At 48.3% G+C, this 25,133-nt stretch overlaps 1 protein-coding gene across 1 annotated transcript in view; it reads right to left on the reverse strand.

Annotated features, from left to right (window-relative positions):
• TMEM132C (transmembrane protein 132C) overlaps nucleotides 1-20,382 on the reverse strand; it is a 303,059-nt gene extending 282,677 nt beyond the window's left edge. Inside the window, exon 1 of the mRNA XM_072722665.1 lies at nucleotides 20,112-20,382. Coding sequence (XP_072578766.1) covers nucleotides 20,112-20,196 — 85 coding nt within the window. The 5' untranslated portion in view covers nucleotides 20,197-20,382. The remainder of the gene's footprint in view (nucleotides 1-20,111) is intronic.
• Nucleotides 20,383-25,133: the final 4,751 nt, after the last annotated feature.

A 25,133-nucleotide genomic window follows, 5' to 3' on the forward strand; every position in this document is an offset into this window, starting at 1 on the left:
CAGGCCAGTTTAGGAGGAGTTCTGCTTCTGAAGGTGAAACTCAGGATCCCCGAAAAGATGTTTTCCCCCTGACTAAAAGGGGGAAATATCTCCGGACAAGTTCCAGCTTCTGTGTTCACGCATCAGCAAGAAGAAATGAAGAATCCTGTCTTATCCTACAGATACATGGCAATATTCAAGCACCCCCAGTGCCCGGAGATACCGTACAGAGCCAGCTCTGGAAAGAAACACACCTATTCTGCACCCCCTACCCCTCCCGTGGGTGGTATGTGCAATTAAGAAAAAGTTCAAGGAGAAAGGGATGATATTTTGTATTAAAGACAAAACATAGGGGCACCTGGGGTGCTCAGTCGGTTAAGAGTCTGCCGTCAACTCAGGTCATGATCCCAGGATCCCGGGATGGAGCCCCACATCGGGCTCCCTGCTCAGTGGGGAGCCTGCTTCTCCCTCTCCCTCTGCCTGCCACTCCGCCTATTTGTGCTCTCTCTCTGAGTGTGTCAAACAAATAAATAAAACATTCAAAAAAATAAAATAAAGACATAAAACCCACCTACTCTGTGACTTTTCTTATCACCAAACGTTTTTGGTTTTGATACCTTATTAATAAGGTATAAGCATGCAACAATTTCAATATGATAGATTATCCTCATAGTAGAGAATTAAGTCATTTGGAATGGCCAGAAAAGAGAGTTGCACTGCACGGAGATGCCAGATGAAGCCAGAGAGGTGAGTGAACCCGGACTTTGGGAGGGATGCTCTAGGCTCGCGAAAGTTCAGGAGACACCACATGGTCAGATTTACACTACTCCTTACCACTTACAGAAAGCTGACCTATAGTCTTGTTTGCTGGCTTTTAAACATTTTTAACTCAAGATCTATTGTCAGAAATGCATTTTACAACGCAAGCCAGACTCAGGCATGCACGCGTGCGCGCGCGCACACACACACACACACACACACACACACACACACACAGAACACTGAGACCTACCATGTGAAATGCACGCTGAGAGTTTTATCCTATTGCATTAACTAAAAAGAAACCCTGGTAGCAATCCACTATATCGATTTCACTGCGTTCTTATGCATTAGTTCAACATGTATTTATGAAGTGCTTACTGTATGCCCAGCACTGCTCTGTGTACCTGGATTTCAGAATAGCCAGTAGAGGCAGAATCCTTGCTCTTGCGCAACTTAACCTCCTAGCACTGTGAGTTAGGAAAACACAGCCAGCTGCACTTTCCACGTCTACTCCGCATGGGAGGTGGGCAGGGATTATCAACCTCCTTTTGACTGATAAAAGTATAGGCTCTGAGTGGAGCTGGGAGGGGGGGATCTGATACAGGTCTATGTCCAAGGATCTCCATCTAAGTATATTTCTTCACATCCTTTTTGGCCAGGAGTCTGTTGACTGCAAGAAGCAGAAAGCAAACTTGAACATGCCTCCTGGAGTGGAGGGACAATGAGGGGAGGCGGTGATTCCTGAGGCCAGGGCCAAGCAAGGGAACAAAATGGGACCCTTAGGGTGGGGGCAGCCTAGTAGTAGCAGAGCCATGGGAAGAGCCCACCCCAGCCAGAGGCAGCACAAGAAGCAAAGTGAAGGGGGAGAGGCACCTGTGGTTCAATCTCCCCACAGTCTTCTGTCTGGATCTCAGAGCACCTCTGGGAACCAGGAGCAAGGGAGTCCAGAGGTGCAGCCCCTGGAGCACAGGAGCACAGGACACCAGCAATGGACCTCCAGGCAGGCCCCTGTGCCAGGTGTTCAGTGGAAGGATGGCAGGGCCACATTGAGGTGCGGGCACCAGGCAACCATCCGGGAGACAGGAAGCAAACCAGGGCCTCTAAGCCCCTCTGGACCCTCCTTCCCTTCCCCCCATTTCTGCATCACTGGCATCCCTCCTTCGGTTCCTCCCACAGCCCCGGGGAGCTCAGCTCTCAGCCACACCTTTGGCACCTGCCCACCCACAGGCAGGGTCATCTAGCAACGCTGGGAGACAGTTCTCATTGTCACATCTGGGAGAAGGGTGCTCCTGGCAACTAGTGGGTGGAGGTGGAAACCCTGAAGACAGGGTTCAAGTTCCTAGACCCTGGAAGCAGGGCTGGCTTCACAAGCTTCCTGAGTGCATGACCACTGTGGCTTTTACTGCACCTCGGATTTACCTGTTCTTGGCTGTGTTCACGAGGAATTCTAGGATCTCCCCCAGGAACTTCTCTGAAGGTGCCCCAATTCCCTCTGGGTCCTCCCTTTCCACCCAGGTAGGCTGGCTGCAGCACCCAACCTCGCCAGGAGGGCAGTGCCCTCAACTCTGAGTGCCCAGGTAAGTTGGTCTCTGTTGTGAAATGATGTGAGCTTCTGTTCAAGATCATGGTTCTCAGCTGGGAGTGGAGGGTGTGTAGATCAGGATCCTGGGGCTACACTTAGCATTCAACATGCTATTCGATATTTCCAATGAGGAACTGAAAAATGACATATGTTTGACGTTAGATGAACTGCAGGAGGCAAAGTTCAAGGATCTGTTGCTCTCCTCGCTTGCAGAAGACAGAACAGGAGGCTTAAGGAAGAGTCCACCCCTCTGGGAGAAGGAGCAGAGAAAAATCTCTGGATTTTTATAATTATTGGAAAAAGAGCATATATGTTTAAATCTGGGGAATGCTGCCTTAGATATTGGTTTATTGACTCTGTCCTGGTCTGGAACAATCCAAAACCCAGTTAAGGAGGCAGCTGCTCTGATGACAGTTGGATGCAGATGGCCTCCAGGTAGGAGAACTCATCACTGGAGATTCACAGGATCCTGTTAGCACAGGCTCCACTGCACTTCCATGACTGCAAAGAACATTCCCTTCTTGGTCTTTAGATTCGTTCTTTCGGGATTTGGGGAAGTCTCTCTTCGATTTGTTCCAGAAGCCCTGGCTCCCAGTTCTGTGACAGAGGGGCAATCGGGGCACTCAAGCATGGAGAAGGAAGCGGCACCTATCAGATTTGCCTGCTGCATCTGCCGCCACACCTCCAGCCAGTGTTTGTCCCGGTGTGAGGTGGGAGACAATTTTGGGTGAAATGTAGAAAGGCTTTTAGACATGTTATCAGTTATGTATTTATTTTAATATTTTGGGGGGAGGAGAAATGCAATTAGCATGTAAAGCAGTGACTTTCGTGGAAAGTGTTGCTTAGGGCAAAGCTCAGACTGAAGATCTGAAAAAGAGAAGAGCTGTTTTTAAGTAAATGGAAATGCAGATGAGACTAATAAATGGCAAAAATTATTGAGAGTCACACAGGAGAGACTGCAAATTAGGAAATACTAATTTAAAAGTCACGTGCAATCTTCTGTCTTTGAAGATGGGGACTGAAATACACCTGTCGGGTAAACCTTCTCTCTGAAAACCTTCCAAAATGAGTTCTGCAAGTGCATGTGTCGGGGGGGGGGGGGGGCACTGCACCCCTACAAACCACATACCCTGTGTTTGTGCAGATGCTGTGATACCTCCACAAACCCCATAAAGATGTTCAGTGTGTTGTTCACTCACATAAATGGATGTTCTAACAGGATTATACCCCAAGGAGAGGGACTCTTCTTTCTTTTTAACAACTAAATATGGATTTAGAGTCCCTTGGGCCTAAAAACTAACATCTAATCCCGAGGCTGTGTGTGTGCCCACGTGTGTCAGCACTTTGTCCAGGAGCATGAAAGCCCAGAAAAGCTGGTTATGCCAGGGAGGAAAGGTGGCAGGGAGAAGCAAGAAGATGGGATTCTTGCCTTCGACTGTCACCAAACGGACGGCTTACCTAACAGGAGACACTCCAGGACAGTCGGGCTTCAGGGCATGACTGGGGTTTGACCCATTGATGATTCAGAACAACTGCTGCCAGTGAGGTCCCCTGCTTTCCTCTTGCTCTTCAGAACCTCTGGTTAAAATTTTCACACTGGCCTCCACTGTGCTGGGGGGTGTCCTGCAAGTAGGCTTATGGGGACTCTTGTCGTGTGAACCAGGTCACAGAAGGGAAGATCCCTGCAGGGATCATGGCACATGGGCGATACCAAGCTTACAGCAAATACAATCATCCATACTCAGAACTTCATGTCCAGAAGGGCCGGGTCGATCCAAACTGAATACAGCAACTGCTTTGCAATCAATATCAATCAAACTGAGGGACGGTCCACCAAAACACTGGCCGGTACTCTTCAGGGTTATACAAGACAGAGGGGCCCAGTGATTCCTGATTCTAAAAAGACCTAAAGGAATTTCACAACTAAACAGTGTGCAGTCCTGGATGTGATTCTGGACCAGGAAAGACTTTATTTTGCTGCAAATGATATTATCAGACAACTAGCAACACTTTAAAAAGCCTGTCACCGGGTAGCAGTACTGTGACAACGTCACATTGTTTATTTTGATCACTGCCAGGTTGGGTATGTAAGAGAATGTCCTGGTTTTAAGGAAGCACACACTGAAGGGAGTCGTATGTGCAACTAATTTATAATTAGTTCAGAAAAAAATATGCATAGATAAATAAAAAATAGAGACACAGACGGAGAGGGAGATTAAAACAGAGAAAGAATGCTATAAGCAAGCCTAGTGAATTCTTAATTTGGGGGCTAGGTGAAACGTATATGGGATTCTTTGTACTGTTTTTGCAACTTTCCTTGAAATCTAAAATTATTTCCAAGTGAAAAGTTTTAAAAATATTATGATGCAAGACCTACTTGATACACAGCAGGCATTATTCAAACGAGAGTTCCTCAATCAGGAGACACTTGGCAATGTCTGCAGACATTTCTGGTTGTCATAACTGGGGAAGGGGTGTGGTACCCTGATTGAAATACTTAGAGAAGACACAAGTTTCTTCAGGATATTCTCCTTCTTAGCCTTCTCTCTCTCCATCTCTGTCTCCTGCCCAGCATCTTGGCACATTCCATCCACCACATCCAGAGGTTCCTATTCCAGTGGACACTGCTTTGGTCTGCCTGACAACCCTTTTATCCCTTCTTCCAGTACCAACATCCCCTCTCCTGGGAAGCATTCTTCTCCTGGCCCCAACCACGTGGACTGGATGCAAACTTCAATATTTGTCTGGATCTTGCTGCTGTGTGCACATGTGACAACTACGCACAAACTGGACCATCACTAGTACCTCACCTTTCCTACCCAAGTTGAGTGATCAGAAGCAGGGGTGAAAGATTGGCTGTCCTGAGGCCCTAATCCAGACCGTTCATCCAACAAAGCATTTAGTATATTTTGGATGTGTTGCCATAACTTGAAAGCAGGGCCATTTCCCATTTTTAAAAATCTTGATTTCTTGGTTTACTTGAATCATTAAGACCTCAGTGACTCCAGTCATCAGTGTAACAATTGTACCTATCTCCTGATGTTTTTGTGAAGATTGAGTTAAAAAATATATATGTGAACATCTGTCACAAAGAATGCCCTTTGGGAATACTACCCACTTGTTTGAAGGGGGAAAAGGTATTTGGATGCACAAAAAGTACTTTCTTTTTTTGGTAGGTACTGCAAATGCAAAACTATTTAAATTGAGTTCATTTAGAATCTCCCACACCTGGTACATCTTGATAATCACTGATGAGTACAAGAGAATATTAAAGTACCATCACATGGGATGCCTGGGTGGTTCAGCAGTTGAGCATCTGCCTTTAGCTCAGCGAGTGATCCTGGCATCCTGGATCGAGTCCTGCATCAGCTCCCTGCATGGAACCTGCTTCTCCCTCTGCCTGTGTCTCTGCCTCTTTCTCTGTGTGTCTCTCATGAATAAATAAATAAAATCTTAAAAATAAATAAAAATAAGGTAGCATCACACACTCCTTCCTTCACCCTGTGAACAAGGAGTGTCTAAAACAGGACAGCTGGTCAGTGTGGTGTGGCCCATGGCCATCTCTGGTTGGAGTGTTCATTCACCTCTAAAAAGAAGGACAGTTTGACATAGAGAAGTTGCAGCCTATCCTTCTGATTTGAAATGTATAGACATTGTCTAGGAAAATAATATAGTTTAATTCATGTAAATAAGAATACAGACACTCCCCCTTTTCAGAGTAGCTCAGTGCAATGCCACCAGGACAGAATTAGCATGGTAGGCAGTGGACGCAGTGGCCCCTGGCCAGGTACCACAGGTAGGGTGGATGGAAGAGTGGCCACCTGGGATTGGAAACTCAGGCACTACAGACTTGGTAGAGCAAGGAGGGCAGTCAGCAAGAGGTGCTGGAACTGAGTGGATTGAGAAGGTGGCAAGCAGAAGAACTGCCTGGTATGGAAACAGGGCAAGGAGTGACACACACAGAAAATGAGAAATCTGGGGCACTTGGGGGGCTCAGTTGGTGAAGCACCTGCCTTTAGCTCAGGTCATGATCCCGGGGTCCTGGGATTGAGCCCCACAGTGGGCTCCATGCCCAGCGGGGAGTCTACTTCTCCCTCTTCCTCTGTATTCTCTCTCTCAAATTAATAAAATCTTTTAAAAAAAAGAAGAGATGAAATCTGGAGTAAGCTCTGTGATCCTGAATTAGAATTTGAAATATCAATGTGAACCCATATTTTTTTTAGAGGGAGCAGTGGTGGTGATGTGTGTAACAAAACTCCCTGGCTCTGTCCACTGAGAGGACTGGAGCACCCCAATAACAATGAGCACATTGAGAGCCTAGATTTTGGTTTCTAAATACCATACTGACTAAAAGGAACTCAGCTTGATTCTAGGCCTGGGGCAGGGAAATTACAAAGTGTGCCTGGAAGATCTTATCCCCAGAAAGGAAGGAAGAGCTTAAAGGACAATGAGCACATATGAGAGGACACAGAATATGGTAGAATGGCTCTCACTGGCCAAATGTTAGATATTCTGAGCATCATAATAGTGACAGTAATGAAAAAGAAGCCACAGACGAAAGAAATCCTGGAGCCCCTTCTGCTAATAAATTCACAAATGAAATGTTGTCTAAGGGGAAGAAGAATATTTACATCATCTCTAAACATCTTTTCATGAAATATTTATTAATTTCTAAGAGAACAAGAGTGACTTTGCAGTAGAGAAGCCTGGCACATGCCACCTTAATCAAGTGATCAAAATGACCATCATTCACACCATGACAAATTTAAATCATGGGCCACCTGACCAAATGCAACAAGAACAGAACATCCCTTCTGAGGCACTCCTGCCAAAGGTGTGTGATCAGAATCTAATCATGAAAAAACATCAGATGAACCCAAATTGGGAGATAACTGGCCTGCACTCTTCAGAAGTGTCACAGTCATGAAATTCAAGAAAAGACTGAAGGGAAAAAAAAGACGTCTGATATTAAAGAGATTGTCCAGACAGGGGAGACTGAGCAGGGCTCTAAAAACTGGTAGTAATGCAGCCACGTCAATTTTCTGATTTTTGAGGTTGTGTTGTGGTTTTGCAAGACAATGTCTTTGTTGGTAAGAAAACACACACCAAACAAACATCCAGGGGCGATGAGCATCTATTTTGTCAGTTACTCAGAAATGGCTTAGCAGGAAAACGTTCTAGGTGCTTGTCCTTGAAACTTTTCTAGATGTCTGAGTTTGTTTAAACATGAAAACAAGAAACCTCCAACTTATTGTCCATCTCAGGAAGAAGGATATTCAAGCTCAAAGGACTAGTGTGCCTCGAAGAGGGCACTACTCATGGAGAAAGTGAAAAGATGGTGCTGGGCGCCCAACAATGAGAAACAATGGGATCTAGTCCCCACGTGAGGGGGCCAGAAAAGGGAGTGCTACTGAACCCAGTGAGAGTGGGGGTCTTACACAGGGGCTCCTTGACAGGCGCTGCAATCACGGGGGCCAGAGGCTCCGGGAGCAGGTGGGACATAAATGTTCCAGCCTCCTTCTTCTCCTGCACTCCAGCTACCAGGGCCCTGTTGGCCAACCCCAGATGGACTCCAGCAGACACAGGAACTGCCCTCTGCAAAGGTCAGCCTACCAGGGCCCAGACTAGGGTGTAGAGAAGAGACATCATATCTGGAATGTGGGCAAATATACAATAACCCATTGGCCCCTTTATAGTCACTCTGAGGCCCACTGCACAGATTCACAAACTCCAGAGACTTTGCAGGATCAAGCAGCATGCCCATTTCGACACAATGGAGCAGGGATTTCACTCAGGAAGGTATGAGCTCCACACCTTACTCCTGCTTCCCAAATAGGACCCATCAGGTGAGGCCAGAGCTGAGGCCCTGAAGTGCCGAAACAAGCTCTTTCGGGATCCTGCCTTTGTCTCTCCAATCATCTTTTGCATCTGATTTTGCCTGATGGCAGAGAGTGCTGGCTTGACAGGCAAGTGATAAACGATGTTTACTCATCCCCAGTTCAGGCAAGTCTGACACAAACTCAATTAGTCAAACACATCTTGATGCTGCCTCCTGTTCATCCACACTGACTCAGGTGGATTTCTGAGCAATAAAGAGACACAACTTGTTTTTATGACTTCTCGCTGTCTTCTCTACCTGTGCTGCCCATACTCTTGAATTTGGAAATGTAGGAATATTGATTCTTGTTTTGTCCCTAATCACTCACCTTTTTCCTCTGCACCCCACTTTGAGCCCTCAAAAACTCCTCCCCCAGGTCTTAGAACCAAACCAGAGCAAACAAAACACAGTATGGCCTTTCTTGGGTTTCTTGGGTGCCCCACCTCAGCAAGGGGCAGAACTTGCAACGGCCAAGAGCTATCACAAAGAACCTAAAAATGAAACCCACACCATAACAGGCAAAGAAAAGAACTAAAACAAAGAAACAAAAAATACAAAACAAAACTGATGTCATAATTGAACACCTGGATCAAGCCGTATCTGATGACTAATTTTAGTATAATTTCATCATCCCCCAAAAGATATCTTGTACCCATGTGCAATCACTTGCCATTATTTCAGTAATCCACTCAGTTGTTCAGAGAAAGTCCTAATCAAGGATGTTTTTCCCTGTTTACAGTGAAATTCTGGTCTCTGTTTTAAGTTGATTCCTTTCATATGGCTATCTCTGGGAAGCATTATCAGCAAAGGAGCCCCTCTTGAATCTCACCAGGAAGGAAGAGGCAGTGATGCGCAGAAAAGGATGCCACATAGAAAGAAAGTTGGTGACTTGAAAATGTCACCTCTGGCCAGCACATCTGAGCATCACAGTCCTGGACAAACTTTCTCACCTCGAACCCAACAGGAACACGTCTCTGAAGCAACTGGGTGAAAGCAGGAATAGCGGTGGGTTCTGTGCTCACTTAGAAACCCTTCATAAAATGTGGCCATCTGGAGATGTCCAGCATGTGAAAACGTACCTCCCTATTTTTCTGACCTTAGCAGGATCTAAGAGATTCACTCAGCGTGAAAGACAGACAGTGTGAGAAGCCGAAGACAGAATGAAGTCATTCACTCACTAAGTAGGAAGAGCCTCCTATGTGCCAGACACCAGGGCCGCTAAGCAAAACACATAGATACAACAGCAAATGAGACAGGCACTTTCTGTTCTCACACAGCTTAAATTCTAGAGGAGAGGAAGATAGATAAACAAGTAAGTCAAATCTGTGCATTTTATCAGGTGGTGAGAAGACAAAGAAAAACAAAATAGGGAAGGGGCACAGAAATTGCCATAATGGATAAGAGCAGATAGCACAAAGGGTGACTCCTCTATGAGAAGATGGCCTGTGACCAGAGACCTGAATTAGATATCTGGATGTTTCCCCACAGCAGTCAGGTGCAAAGGCCCTGAGGTCAGAGCCTATGTGGGTGTTGTGAGCACCAGCGAGGAGGCCAATGGGAATGGAACAGAGTGCATATGTGAGATCATGGGGGTTGAGATAAGGCCAGAAGGGTGCCTCGGAATGTGATGGGAGCCTCTACAGGATTCTAAACAGAGGACAACGCGATCTCACTGCCTCAAGAGGAGTCTGAAGGGGGCCTCCCCAACCAAGATGCAGCTGCTATGTGAAGTGGATGGTGGACATTTTGGTCTTCCTTTAGAATTATTAAAGATTGTCTCTACAGGGCTAGCAGTAATTGCAAAAAGAAGTGATAGGACCAAACCATTAGCAACATGTGTGCCTGGAGAACAGGAGGTTAAGACATCTGAGAGGAAAACAAAAACAAAAAGAACACCTGACCAAGAAATCCCAGACCACTGAGGACAGGTAAGAAGCTGATGTCTACAGACATCCTGCCTGTGAAGGAGAAAGTGAGCCCCCAGGCCACCTCCCCACCAAAGCCACTGCTGGTGGACCCATGGCACAGGTGGCAGAGTACAGGTGTCCAAGGGCCACGGCCAGGGAGACAGCTGAACAATAGCAGGGAACCACAGACTCTGGCAAGAAAATGGCATTTTAGGGGCACCTGGGTGGCTCAGTCAGTGAAGCATCCGCCTTCAGCTCAGGTCATGATCTCAGGGTCTTGGGATCGAGTTCCGCATCAGCTCCCTCCTTGGCGGGGAGTCTGCTTCTTCCTCTGTCCCTCACCTCACTCATACTCTCTCTCTCTGTCTCTCTGTCTCTCTGTCTCTCTGTCTCAAATAAATAAAGTCTTTAAATTTAAAAAAAAATGGCATTTTGTTATCAGGACATCTGCGCAATAGATGAAAACACTGAATTTCAAGGCAAAATGCAAAGAGTCTGCTCTCGGAGTCAAGTCACTGCTTACAATTAAAAAGGGGAAAAATAAAGAAAATGGTCACCGGAGGCTGTGTACTGGCCCAAAAGATTGACGAAAATTGAAGAAAAGAGCACATCACTGCTTAGAAAGCAGGAAAGAGGAAATAGAGCTGCAGCAGAACAAATTGGCCCAAAATGAGGACTTTCCCCAGGATTTTTTTTTTCCTTCCTAAATGAGGAGGCCAGAGCAGGAAGCCTCTCAGAGTTGCTACCCACTGCTGATGCAGAGCTTCTGGCAGCTTTAGGAACCCAGCCAGAGCCCCTGAAGGACCCAGGTGGGCACCTCCACCACAGCACGAAGGACCCTAGTCTCCGAGGAGGGCCCCAGGGTGCCCGGTCCACAGCTGGTCCCAAAGGGAAGTCCGTCGGAGGGAGGAATGAAGGGAAGATCAAGAGCCAAAGCAAACACAGAACAAGAAGCCACTGTACATGGCAGGTGCCTGGGGAGGTGGGCGGCCTGACGTGCTGCACCGAGCTGCGTGTGCATACAGCCGCAGGTGGACTGCTCCTCCGACTCCGACTCCACCTGTGACCTTCGCTTTTCTTTGTGTCGTTCATTTGGTTGGTTGGACAGACTTGCCAGCCGGTGTCTGTTCCCGTGTCTCACACCACCCGACTTGTCTCTGGGCCACCAGGCCCTCTCACTCTCTGTCCTCATCACTGCGGTGGAGATGAGGTCAGGCTCCCGAGACCAGTGTGTCCCAGGCTTGACCCATTCTCAGGTCCATTCTTTCTCATCACAGTGAGGGGCTCACAGTTGGGCCGGGCACCCGAGGGAGCAATGTGAGATGCACTCCACCCACTTTTTCTACAACCATTAGGGAATCCCTGGGTGTGCTGTGTGAACCAAATGTAAAGCTGGAGGGACGCCTGGGTGGCTCAGCAGTTGGGCGTCTGTCTTCGCCTTTGGGCATGATCCTGTCCACATCGGGCTCCCAGCAGGAAGCCTGCTTCTCCCTCCGCCTCTGTCTCTACCTCTCCTTCTGTGTTTTTCAGGAATAAATCAATAAAATCTTTAAACAACATATCCATGTATAGTTTCGACTGGGTCACAATGTTTCTTCTCCTCCATGGCTTTGATAAGTCGGCATGTAAGAATAGCTATGACTTACTGAACTTTCCTGTGTGCATGATCTTACCTAAGTGTGTGGAATGGTGGCCACCAAGAGATGCATCCACTCAGAATCCGTGAACATGACCCGATTTGGAATACGGGTCTTTTCAGGTGTAAGTTAGGCAGGCATCTCAGGATTAATATCACCCCAAATCAGTGACAGGTGTCCTTCTAAGACAGAAGGGAGAAGGTAGGCAGAGAAGGCTACGTGAGAATGACAGGAGACTGGAGGGATGTACACCTGCCCCCGGGGAGAACCAGGAGTCCATGAAGCTGAAAGAGCAAAGAGGGATCCTCCCCCAGGGTCTTCAGAGAAGGCACGGCCCTGCCCACATTTGAGTTGGGGTGTCTCGCTCTAGGACTGAGGGAGAGTAAGCTTCTGTGGAATGGGTCTGCCCAGTCTGCGGTCACCTGTTACAGCAGCCTCAGGATACTAACGTCCTGAGTGAAGGGCTTCCTGCCCGGCTCTTCATGCAACATTCTCAGTAATCCTACAAAATGGGTGTTATAACTTCAATCTAATAAAACTGAGGCTGTTGGGGCACCTGGGCAGCATGGTCCACTGGGGGAATCCGACTCCTGATTTCACCTCAGGTCTGATTTCAGGGTTGTGGGACTGAGTTTCTCTTTCCCTGTCCCTCTGCCCCTCCCACTTGTATGCTCCTGCTTTCTCTCTCAAATAAATAAATAAATCTTAAAAATAAATATAAATAAATAAAACAGGCTGGATGGACATTGGTTGATTTTGCATCCAGTCCCCATCCCATCGTCTTTTGTAAACAGTTCTTCAATTTTTCTCTGGGAGAAATGCTCTCTCCCCCCAGATACGAAATGGTAGAAGTGTCCATCTAATTGCCTTAGCCTTTTCTAGACAGAGATGGCTCTAGGCTCTAGGAAACCTGTTCTCATTCCTGAATACACTGTAGAATCATCAGAAGTGCTTCTAAACAATAAAAATGACCAACCACGCATCTCTGCTCACTTCTTGTCTACCACTAGCAAAGATCCTGACTCAATCAGCTTGGGGTGGGGCCAAGGGTGGGGGAGGGCAGGAGGGAGGTAGAGGAGTGGTTAGCATTTCTGAAAGCTTCCCAGGTGATTCTAAAGTTCAGCCAGCATTCTGGGCTTCTTTCTCCCTAGAATTTAAAATGTGAGCATAGAGATAAAAACAAATAAAGTGGTTGGAGCACCCCAAAGCAAGGCATCAATTATAACAACAGGTACTCTTGAACAGGCAACTTCTGCCCCCTAGGAACCCTGGTCTTTTACCTTCAAGATCATGAGCTCCAGATCCCTATTTCTCAGGTGGCCTTGATAGGCTTCTGTGCTAACAGGCTTCTGACCAATGCATCCAGGGAATGGCAGAACAAAGGCTCAAATTTAAGCTCCTGCTTCTATGATGCTGAGCCTCCCAAACTAATCCATAAGTGACAGCTCTGCGTGTTGCTGACAACAGAAAAGGTGCTGAGGAAGAAAGAAAAGGCATTTTATGTCAAGAAAACAGTCTTCTATGGAGCCTTCCAACTGCCTCGGCATTCGAGACATTTGCAGTTATGAACCTAACACTGCTCTCATACCACTAAGAACATCCTTAATCAGTAAAAAGGCAATGTGCACACTGAAGGAGACAAGGAATCAGTAACTCTGGGAGAGTATCTAGAACCATTGTCCTGGAAATTTTGCTAATTCAGACTTGGCTGAGTTGTATTTCACCTTTGTTCTCTCCTTAAAGGCAGTTAACTTCTAAATCCCTAAGGTGCTTAAACACTTTTGTTTGGCTCAGCACATAGGCAGGAAGGAAAAAGTCCTGCAGAGAAAACAGTTTCAAGGGTACAAGAAGTACCCACCTGGAAACCAAAGCGAGCCAATGAAACAGCATTTTTATCCTTCCTCAAAGCATATACAAAAAAAACTCTAATTAACAATTCTCTTAGCCATACTTAGGGTATAAGATGTATGCACTTGAAAAGGATTATACATAGAGGGGGAAATATTAGAGATACACTGTTTTAAGTTTCTTACACAACAAATAAAACAGCATAATATATTTTGAATATAGGCTTTGATTAATTAAAGACGTATATATAAGTCTGAGAGCAATGGCTAATATTGAAAGAGATAATATAAATAGCGAGCAAATATATGAGATGGATGGAATCATAAAATATATATCCAATTTAAAAATACACAGAAAAAGAAGAAGAAAGGTAAAGAATGTGTGTAATATAATGAAAACAAAGAGCAAGGTGGTAGATTTCCATACACATGTATCAATAACCACATTAAATATAAATGGTCTAAACATAATGATTAAAAGACAGAGACTATCAGATTGAATAAACAGACAAAACCCAACTACATGCTGCCTACCAACAATCATCATTAGGTATAAAGACATAGACTGGTCTTTAAAAAAAGATTTTACAGGGATCCCTGGGTGGTGCAGTGGTTTGGCGCCTGCCTTTGGCCCAGGGTGCAATCCTGGAGACCCTGGATCGAATCCCACATCAGGCTCCCGGTGCATGGAGCCTGCTTCTCCCTCTGCCTGCTTCTCCCTCTGCCTGTGTCTCTGCCTCTCTCTCTCTCTCTGTGACTATCATAAAAAAAGAAAAAATATCAAAATAAATAAATAAATAAATAAAGATTTTACAGTGAAACCACTAACCAAAGGAAAGCTGAGGTGCCTATTATTAATATCAGACAAAAAAGACTTCAAAACAAAAAAAATTCCAAAAATAAAGAATGATATTACATAATGATAAGGAGGTCAATTCACCAAGAAGATGCAACAGCACTAAGTGTGTATGTACCTAAAACTGTTCCAAAACACATGAAGGAAAAGCTGACAGAACTTTAGTGAAAAATCAACAAATGCAAAACATAGGTGGAGATCTCATCACTCCTCTCAATAACTGACAAAAGAAAAAAATGAACAGTCAGCAGGAATTTGAAGTACCTGAACAACACTATAAACATTTGAAGACCTTGGGCTAGGCAGATATTTCTTCCATGTGACACCAAATTACTAAGAGAAAAATTAATACATTGAACTTCATTAAAATTAAACACCTTTGCTCATCTAAAGACATAGACAGGGAGAAACTCTCTGGTAAACATGTATCTGATAAAGGACTCACATCCATAATATACATAAAGTACCTTCAAAGATCAATAATAGGAAAATAACAGCCAATTTAAAAAAATAGGCAGAGGTTTGAAAAAGACAGAAGATGGCAAATAAGCACAAAAAAATAATGCTCAACATCATTAGTTATAAGAGTGAAAACTAAAACCTCAAAGAAATACCACTGCCCACCTATTAAAACTCTTAAAATCAAAGAAAACAAAATGGAGAACAGTAAGCAGTGCTGGAGGTAAAAATCAACTGGAACTCTTATATCTTGCTGCTGGGAATGCAAAATGGTACTATGCATGAAAAGAGTTTGGAGATTGAAAAAGTTACACATACAGTTATCATACCACCTAGCAATCCCCGCTCTAGGCATTTACCCAAAGGAAACAGAAAACTGCGTCCACATGAAGACTTGTTTGTGAATATTTATAGTGACATTTTTCATCATTACCAAAAGCCAGAAGTAATCCAAATATCCCTCAACTAGGAAACGAATGAACAAGTGTGACACAGTCATTTGATGGAATATCACACATCATTAAAAAGGAACAATCTCTGTATTGTATATAGGTGGATATTTATTAAACACATTGTGCTAAGCAAAAGGTCGCATATTCAAAAGTTGCATACTGCAGGATCCCATTTTTATGGAATTATGAAAAAGACAAAACTACAAGGACAGAGAAGGAATCAGTGGTTGCCAGGGGCTGTGGGCAGGCTACCCAGTGGCACAGAAGAATTTGGGGGTGGGGGTGATGGAAACATTCTATACCTTAACTGTGGTGGTGTTTGCATGACAACATATAATTTTTTTTTTTAATTTTCATTTATTTATGATAGTCACAGAGAGAGAGAGGCAGAGACACAGGCAGAGGGAGAAGCAGGCTCCATGCACCGGGAGCCTGACGTGGGATTCGATCCCGGGTCTCCAGGATGGCGCCCTGGGCCAAAGGCAGGTGCCAAACCGCTGCGCCACCCAGGGATCCCTGCATGACAACATAAATTTGTCCAAGCCTATCATTGTATTCAAAAGGGCGAATTTTACTGTATGCAAATTGTATCTTAATAAATCTGACTTTTAAACAAAGTGGATTGCTGTAAAAAAAATAGTTCTATCAATCAGACTTTCCATCTATTCCATTAATTCAGTAATACTCTCTTTTACTCCAATTAATATTACCGAAGACTCATTTTTATTAACCTCGCTCCTCATGACTATGGATGTATGAAATATCTAATGCATGCAGAGGCTTTATTTTAACCTCTGCTCATGGAGGTGCTAACTACTAATATAATTGAGAGTTCTGAGTTCTCTGCCTGACACTAGCCACTCTTGTCAACTGTGAACAGTGTGATGAAGGAAGAAGAGCCAGAGGCCCAAGTGGCTAGTGGGGCACAGGGAGGAGGGAAAAGCAGTTGAATAGTCACCCCACCCAGGAGGCACTCCCAGGCTTAGCTTTGTAGCCATATGAACATGTGTACTCAAGGTTGACAGAGCACCCATACTCTTTTTTGTTTTTTTTTTTTTAAAGATTTTATTTTATTTTTTTAATTCATGAGAGACACAGACTGAGAGAGAGAGGCCGAGACACAGGCAGAGGGAGAAGCAGGCTCCATGCAGGGAGCCCGATGTGGGACTCGATCCCTGGTCCTCAGGATCACGCCCTGGGCTGAAGGCGGCGCTCAACCGCTGGGCCACCGGGGCTTCCCAAGCACCCTTACTCTTAAGGGAAGTTGGAAACTCTGCTTTATATGTGAATATCCTCAATTTGGGGGAGCTCATTCACTTTTAAAAAAATGACACCGTGTGGACAAAACAATGCTTATCTGTGTCTGCAGGTCATGACGTTTACAAGCACAAGTCAAAAGCTGTGGCTACGGAGAAAAGAATTAAAACAAGCCGAGTCTGGTGGTTTAACAGAATGAATGACTTCCAAGCAGCTGAAATCACTTCTAAGAAGCTTCAATGCAGCAGACTTTCAACTTGAGACAGGAATGGACATCCGTGTGCACTATGTCTACCAAGTGGGTGTGGGTGCTGTGTATGTAGGAAGGACAAAGCATGATCATCACTCTCTGGTGTCAGTATGCACCCTGGGTCACTCTCCACCCTACTTTCTACTCATGAAACCTGACATAGGCCCCAAATCCCTTATCAGAAACTCAACATCCCAAAGGTCTGCTTGTTTGATCTTCATTCACTTTGTGGCCAATGCTGATCTAAAGTAAAGTGAGGCTGCTTAGGGTCTTATCCTCCCTTATGTCCTTATACAGTTGGTGCAGAGTGACCCATGTATGCAAGGACAGGGTGCGACCATACCCAGCTTGGGGGTGTTACAATAGATGTATGCGATCCTTTAAGTCTAGCTAGCCAGCTATTCAAAGATTCCCATCATTCTCAGTCTTGAAGTACATCTGGCCCCAACAACTTCAGAATAGGTTGTTGTCCTGTGTGACCTTCCCAGGGGTCCCTCATGTCATGAACAACCATTAGTACACGCTGATGGCATCACAGCCCACCAAGGCCCTTCCGCCGCTCCATATGGTGTCAGTCGATACCTCATCCTCTAACTGAAGGACACTTCACCTCACCTACCCAAGTCTTAAACCTTAGGTCTTAAATCCTAAATCTTTCAATGCCCTGGCTATTTATAGAACCTCCCAGGAACAATGACTCCACTCCAAGGCCTGAAGAATTGCAGAGCCTTAAATCCAACAGCTGAAAATAAACATACAATTGGTACTAAAAATTGATCAGTGGTTTGGAGGATCCTAGAAATCAGCACTTAAATCCTTAGGCAGGAAGAGTCCGAGGTGGCTTATTTATTTATTTATTTATTTTAAAGACAGCACACATTTAAATGAGGGTCAGGAAACTTTCCTTTCTATAAGAAATCTCACGGAGTAAACATTTTCTTTGTGGAGGAATCAGAGGAGACATTGTGGTGCCGGATTTTTGGTCATGGGAAGCAATGGAAAATATTTGGGAGAGGATGAGTTGTGGACCTCAGGCCCCCAAACCACAAGGTGAAAACTGTTAGGCCAAAGTGAGGAGAGGAAGCTGAAGGTGGCACTAAGCCAGGAAAGGGGTAGGGGTGGGACACTTCTATCGCCACCATCTTCATCACCCACAACCCTTGCTGTGTGAACAGCATCTTTAAAACAAAGTCCCCGTTCCACTTTCCAACCAAATTGCTGCTCCTAGCCTCTTCTACACGGCTGCTCTTCTAAATCACAGTTAAAATCCTCTAGACAGGGGAGAAAAAAAGGAATTTAATTAAGAGAGGCTCACGACTTACTTTAAAAGGAACATTCAAAGTTCTTGCCTGATTAAATCCTCTACAAAGGTGGGGAGAAAATCAGGAACTCTGACCCAGCCGTTGCTCACTTTAAAATGACACCACCGGGGATCCCTGGGTGGTGCAGTGGTTTAGCGCCTGCCTTTGGCCCAGGGCGCGATCCTGGGGACCCGGGATCGAATCCCACGTCGGGCTCCCAGTGCATGGAGCCTGCTTCTCCATCTGCCTGTGTCTCTGCCCCTCTCTCTCTCTCTGTGTGAATATCGTAAATAAATAAAAAAAAAAATTAAAAAAAAATAAAATAAAATAAAATGACACCACCTGGGGCACCCGGGTGGCTCAGTGGTTGAGCACCTGCCTTCAGCCCAGGCTGATCCTGAGGTCCTGGGATCCAGTCCCACATCAGCCTCCCTGCATGGAGCCTGCTTCTCCCTCTGCCTGTGTCTCTGCCTCTCTCTGTGTTTCTCATGAATAAATAAGTAAAATCCTTAAAAAAAAAAAAAATACGAATAATAAAATAAAAACAAAATAAAATGACACCACCTTGCTCTACAAAGCGTTTTCCATTCACCAAGTCTCTTTACCATCAAAGAGTCCCTGGGAAGTAATTTGGGGGAGGGATTTTCTTTTTTTTTTTTTCATGGCCACTTTACATTTTGGGAAACTGAGTCTTACACATGATAGAACCCAGAGCTCAGAGCAGAATTCAAGCGCCAGAAGCTTCCTGTTTGCTCTTTCCATTCGGCACCAGACTGGAAAGCGTCCCCATGTCTTTCAGCGCGCACACAAGCTGCTTCTGCCTGGAGCTCCCCAAGAAAGGAGCAGGAGCAGTGGGTGCGCCTGAGAACCTGCAGCCGCGCGCAACGCCAATTTCTCTGGACTCTCCGGCGGGCTATAAGGACTTTGAACAACCGCTGCTACTTTTTTCACCTCCAGTGGCAACTTGTCTCTCCCGACGCATCTGCAGCCCAGCCCGGGGAGCTGCTGGCGGAGGGAGCCCGGAGGTCCGTGGCTGGACTCGGCTGGGCCCAAGCGGCGGCGCGGCGCGAAGGTGCAGGTCCCGGGCGCCCCGCGGCTCCCCCGGACCCGGGACCCCCGCCCCGCGCGGCGCGGTTGGCGGGCGCAGGCGCCTCGGTCCTTCTCCGCGCCCGGCGCGCAGCCCGGCCCGGCCCGGCCCTGTGCGCGCAGCGGTCCCCGCCCGCCCGCGGCCCCGGCGCGCGAGCCCCACCACCGGGCCCCGCGGGGAAGGGCGCCTCAGGCCCGGCCCCGCTCCCCGCCCCCCTCGCCGAGCCCTCTGCGCTCCCGCCGTTCCTCGCCGCAGCCTTCCCGGCCTCCCCAGCCTCGCGGTCCCCCCATTGCCGAGATGTGGAGACTGAGGCGCGCGGCCTCCGCGGACCGCACTGCCGGAGCCCGGGCCGCGCCCACCCCCTTTCCGCACGCCCCAGGCACCGCGGCCGCAGCCGGGCTCCCCGCGAGCTGCGCTCTGAGCGCACGTCCCCGGGGGCCGGGGCGCAAAGGACCCGGTTCGCCCTCCCGGATCTCCAGCCCTGCCTGACCGGCCCGGGGGAGCAGACGGGGCAAGGATGCCGGCCCCCCGCTGCACAGGGTCACTGCTGGGGATGGGCTAGGCCCGCGCCCCCGCCCCGCCACGCCCCCCAGCCCCGGAGAGCGCCCCGAATCCCGGGATGCGCGACCTCTGAATCTGCCCCATCCCAGGCAGGCGGCGCGCAGCTGGGTCCTCCTGGCTAGGGCAGGGCCTCTCTGCGCCCCGGGCGCCAGCGCCAGCGCCAGCGCCAGGACCGGAGCCCCCCGCTCCCCGCCCCGCCCGCCCCGGGTCCCGCGACAGCCCCGCAACGGGCCCGCCGCGCCCCGGGAAGTTCCCGAGCGCCAGCGCCCGCGGGCCCGACGCCCGCCCCGCCTTACCTCTGCCCAGCAGCGCGCCCAGCACCAGGCTCAGCGCCCCGCACAGCGGCGCCACCGGCCCGGGGGCCGCGCCCTCGGAGCGCATCCTGCGTCCCGGCAGCTCAGGCCGCGCTCCGCCCGCCCGGGGGCCCCGCCGGCTGTCCCATGCCCCGGGGAGCCCCCCAGCTGCGAGTCGGCCCGGCCGGCTGCGGAGCCGGGGGTGGCGCCAGCGCGGGCCGTGGCGCGGTGGCGGCTCCGGATCCCGCGGCAGCGCGCGCTCCGGCCGGGACAACTTTTCTCCAGCCACAGCCGCAGCCGCCGCCCGCCCCGGCCCGCCCCGCCCCCAGGGCCCGCCCCCGGCCCGCCCCCGGCCCGCCCCGGGCCCCTCCCCGGGAGGGAGCCGAGCCGGGAGCGCGGGAGGGGCGCGGGGGCGGGAGAGGATGGGGCGCGGGCGCGGGCGGGGATGGGGGCGGCCCCGGGCGCTGGCCGACTCGGCTCCGCAGGTTCGCAGCCTCCCTTCCCCGCTCCCTGCGGCTCGCGTCCCGGAGGCTTCCGCGCGGGGACCCGCGACTCGGGATGGAGCTGGACCCCCTCCCTGGCTGCCCTCCTGCGGCCGCGGCGGGGCGAGCGGGAGTCTCTCCCCGCACCGCGATTTCAGGTCATCCCCTGATGTTTTTTGTCTGGAGATCCGAGGACATGTGGAATTCCCAGCCCCGTGCATCTGCTGCGGAGAGCTCGGATACATGGATCCATCATTCGGTGGGGCCGGCATTGTGCAGAGCGGCCTAGCGAGGGACCCGGGCGGATAAAGGCGTGTGCACGTCTGTGTGTGTGTGGGTGTGGGGGGGGGGGGTGAGGCAGAAGCTCACAGCGGGACCTCTGAGCGGGGACTGGGACGCTGGGGTGCAGGCATGTCCTTTTATGTGTCTGGGTCTCGCCTCCCTCCCCTGTGTTTTCACTAACTCTTCGGGGAGGAAATACCCGCTCCCCCAGCAGACCTGCCTCCGCAATAGCCTGGGAGATGTACACGCGCCCCAATGCCACCCCACTTCCAGATGCTCCCAGCTCACGCTCCTGCGCTGGCCTCCTCCCTCGCGGGGACCCCAGCTGCTTGCCTGCGCCCTTAGTGATGCTCCTGCCACATGGGCCACGCGGGGGGTCAGAACTACCTGAAGGCGAGACCCCAACTCCTCTCCTGTCTGTGAGTAAGAGGCTGCGCCTTAGGAGCCCAGAAACTTCGGGGTGGGGCACCCCTCCCCAGCTGCACCTGGTGGTCCCCTGAGGTTGGCGTCTGGGGTCTGGGCTCCTGGGACACAAGAGTTCAGCAGCCCACTAATAACCACTTCTCCCGGGGGCTGGCTTAGTCCAGCCTCTGGAAAAGAAGCCTACCTGTGCCACGTGTCATCATCCTACCTGGCCACTAGAGCCTGGGATGAATTTCCAATAAAAGAAAAAACAGTATCTGATGGAATGAAAAGGAACAACGAAAATCATCAGTGCAACCTCAAACCCATTTCTGGCGCCCCACCCCTGCCCAGTCACAAAAGAGCAGGGGCCCAGCAGGAGGAGAGACCAGCCTTGTGGGGAGTAGGGGGAGGGTGAAGGCTTGGTGCACTCCCAGCTGGGGCCCCTTCCTTCTCCCAGCTGGCTGGCTGGGATTCTGGATAGAGCACTCACTCACCGCTCACCCTCTTTCTCAGTCTGGTCCACTTGCCTGATGTGGGGAGAAGGCAAAGCAGCCAGGAAAGCAGGAAAACCAGCCAGGCCACTTCTGGGAGGCCTGGGTGGCAGAGACTTCATTTTTAAAGTGGATTATGCTGATAATTGCCCAATTCTTCAGCTCATTCAGCTAGTGTAGACAAACCTCGGGAAGCAGCCATAAAGTAGACTCGGGTTCCTAAAATGGAAAACACATCTCCTTCTTATTTTTATTCATTAGCCTAAAGTCACTGGAGAAGAAATATTTTTCATTTAAATGTTTCTAGCCTCAGTGAGAAATACAACATATTATTCCTGACTGAAGGGTTGAGATCTGCTTCATCTTCTCTCCCTCCTGTCTGATGATAGAAACAAAAAGCCCCTAATAATGCCCTCTACTCCCCTGCCCTTCTCATTTGTAGGTTTGTAATTTGCAACCCACCCTGTTCCTCCACGCATACACATAATTTCTTTTCTTTTGCCACAAGATATTGCCTACCACTGCAAAGCCAAATGCAGGAGGTGGTCCAGGACTCCATGGTGCAAATAATCAAGACAGAAAAAAAAAAAAAAAAAAACTGAACAAACCACGGAAAGGTACATAACAATTGAAGATGAGAAGAAAAACAAGAAGGTCCTCAGTCAGGGGAACCCACTTTACAGTACCGTCAGTGTTCTGAATGTCAGGTGTCCCTGAGACTGAGGTCTCCAAGCACAAGCACTGGCCGGCAAAAGCCTCCCTCCTGCTCCTTCAGGTGTGGACACAAGGGGGTCCAGGCAATGGGTGCTTCTTTTCTGCAAATCTGTTTAGGATCCCGTTTAAGCTACCCTGTGACCTTCTAGATATCAAACAAATTTGCGGGCAAAACCAAACAAAGACAAGGGAGGATGTGGTCGAGTGACCCCTTTCTTAGGAATATCCCCCGAAATAGAGGCAAGAACTTACAGGCTCATGGGCTTACAGTTTCCTGTATTTATTATATTAAGGCATGTGTTATTTAACCCCCAAATCATTGATTCCTTAACTTAAATGACTTCCAGATGCTTTTCTGAATTTCATAACAAACATCAGAGACCAGTAATCCCCTCAAAGGCTTTTGAGAAACTCCCTGTGGGCTGTGGGCACATGGAGACAATTGATGTGATTTATAGGACATAGGAGCTGATCGAGAGGAAGCCTGCTGCAAGCCTGCTGCCTTCACGCGTGCCTGGGGTTCCTAAGTCAGATGACTTCAGATTGCTTACATTCCACATTTTTAATACCGTGTAAAATGAGGGATGGAACTCATGAAGTTAGCTCACCTGTTTCTCATAAGGTGTGCCTCTGGATGGGGGACCTATAGGTATAATATTACCAAGAACAAGGAAAACAAGGGCTATGTGTTGGCCTCATGAGACAGCTATGGTTGTCTTACAGGTGTAATATGAAGTCCTTTGTATGAGGGAGAAGAAGGAAGGAAAGAAGGAAAGCAGGAAGGAAGGAAGGGAAGGAAGAAAGAAAGGGAAGGGAAAGGAGGGATGGGGGGAGGGATGGAAGGAAGGAGGAAGGAAGGCATGTGTTTAGTCATCTGAGCTGGCATTTTTCTCAATGTTTATGGGCCTCAACTCATTTAAGCCTCACTATAGCCCTGACGGGAGAATTCTTACTATCCTTTGACATTTCATTCATTCAGTCAACAAATATTTATTGACTGTTCACCATTTGTCAGGCCCAGATATGGGGTTCTAGCATTGAACCAAACAGATGGAGGTCCTACACTCACAGATCTTGCATTCCAGGAGACAGACTCTAAAGAAATTCATCCTGTAAGACAGCGATTTCTGGGAGAAGTGCTATTCAGCCCGAGAAACCCAAAGCGCAAAGGCCAGGAGGTGGAAGAGCCAAAGGTCCCATTTTCCTTCAGAAGGGTCACTGGCCTCATAGAGGCTTACAGTGGGAGGTAGACACAGGGTCGTGCTGTGAAGGCAGAAAGGAGCTGATGCTGCCTCCTGCAGGTGGGGGCAAAGGCCCTGCTGACGGATGGTGGGGGTGGCGAGAGGGCAGCAATTGTTGGGTTTTGGCCCAAGCACCTGGGTACCTAATATGCCTTTTAGAGAGGTAGGAAAGATGAGGAGGTGAGCAGTTTTGGGGGTACTTTGGACAGGAGGCAACTAAGGCTTGGGACAGGAGCTAAAGCCACACACCAGTAGATGGCAGTGGCGGCGGTCCAGGTGAGCTCTCCATCTGGCCCAGAAATGGACTGTAGCCCTCAACTCTGAGTTAAAATTGGTAAAATCCATAAGCCTTGGATTCTCTCTTCCTTTGGCAGACTCCGGATCTGAACCTGGCTAAGATGGAGCAGGGTAGGAAGTAGAATACGGAAACAGCATGTCTTTCCTTCCTTCCTACATACACACATCCTTACATGGATCCGGATTCCAGCCTGGTGGCAACACTGGGGACCATTCACCATACACTCCCGTGCACTACACGCTCATTTATTTCTTGTCTATCTGCAACTTTCCCCAGCCCACATCAGCTCCTTTCTAGTCCTTCAACAAGTGTGTGCGCAAAGATAAACCCTGCTCAGTGAGTAGCTATCACGAAGCTATAGATTTACTAGCCCCACTTTACCAATGGGGAAGCTGAGCCTCACGCATTTTACCTTCAGCTCACTTTGCCTGTAAGAGTAAAACATGATGATCACAGTAATGGCAGGAACATGTATTACATGCTTGCTAATTGCCAAATAAACCTGTTCACAACCTATGGATATATACTTCATTATCCCATTTTACAGACAAGGAAGCTCATGTCACAGTGGTTATGTGGCTTGTTCAGGGTCACCCAGCTGGGAAGTGGTTGAACTGGGTTTGAATCTAGGCCATCTGCGATCATTCATTACACTGACCTGTGTTCAGATGCATGCTCATATCTGCACAGGTGTCTTGGTAACCTGTGTTAGGTCTTGCTTGCTAGACCTTTCTATTTTGAACAAACACTGAAAAAGTATCCCTTTGTAACTTCCACTCAACCTAACAGAAAAGCACCCCAATGCCTTGTGCTGCTTTGGCATCTATCTCTGCCTGAACTTAGCTTCTATGGAAATTAATTTCCTCTGAGAGGGAACATGGGCCCAGCCACCCCAACTAACATGCAAGATGCACGTTACTTTTGGCGCATGAGAACAACTTTAAGACTGATGCTCAGATGCCCACATTGACCCTTTTCCTGTATCCCTCCTGGTACCTGCTACCTTCCCAGACCTTGAGTCAAGACCCACAGAATGGATTTTTCTACCTATCACCTATCTATTCAGGATTCAAGTTCAGCAAGTGGTTCTATATAAACTGAATAATAATGCT

Source organism: Vulpes vulpes, chromosome 10, assembly GCF_048418805.1.
Source record: "Vulpes vulpes isolate BD-2025 chromosome 10, VulVul3, whole genome shotgun sequence".
Lineage (NCBI taxonomy): Eukaryota > Metazoa > Chordata > Mammalia > Carnivora > Canidae > Vulpes > Vulpes vulpes.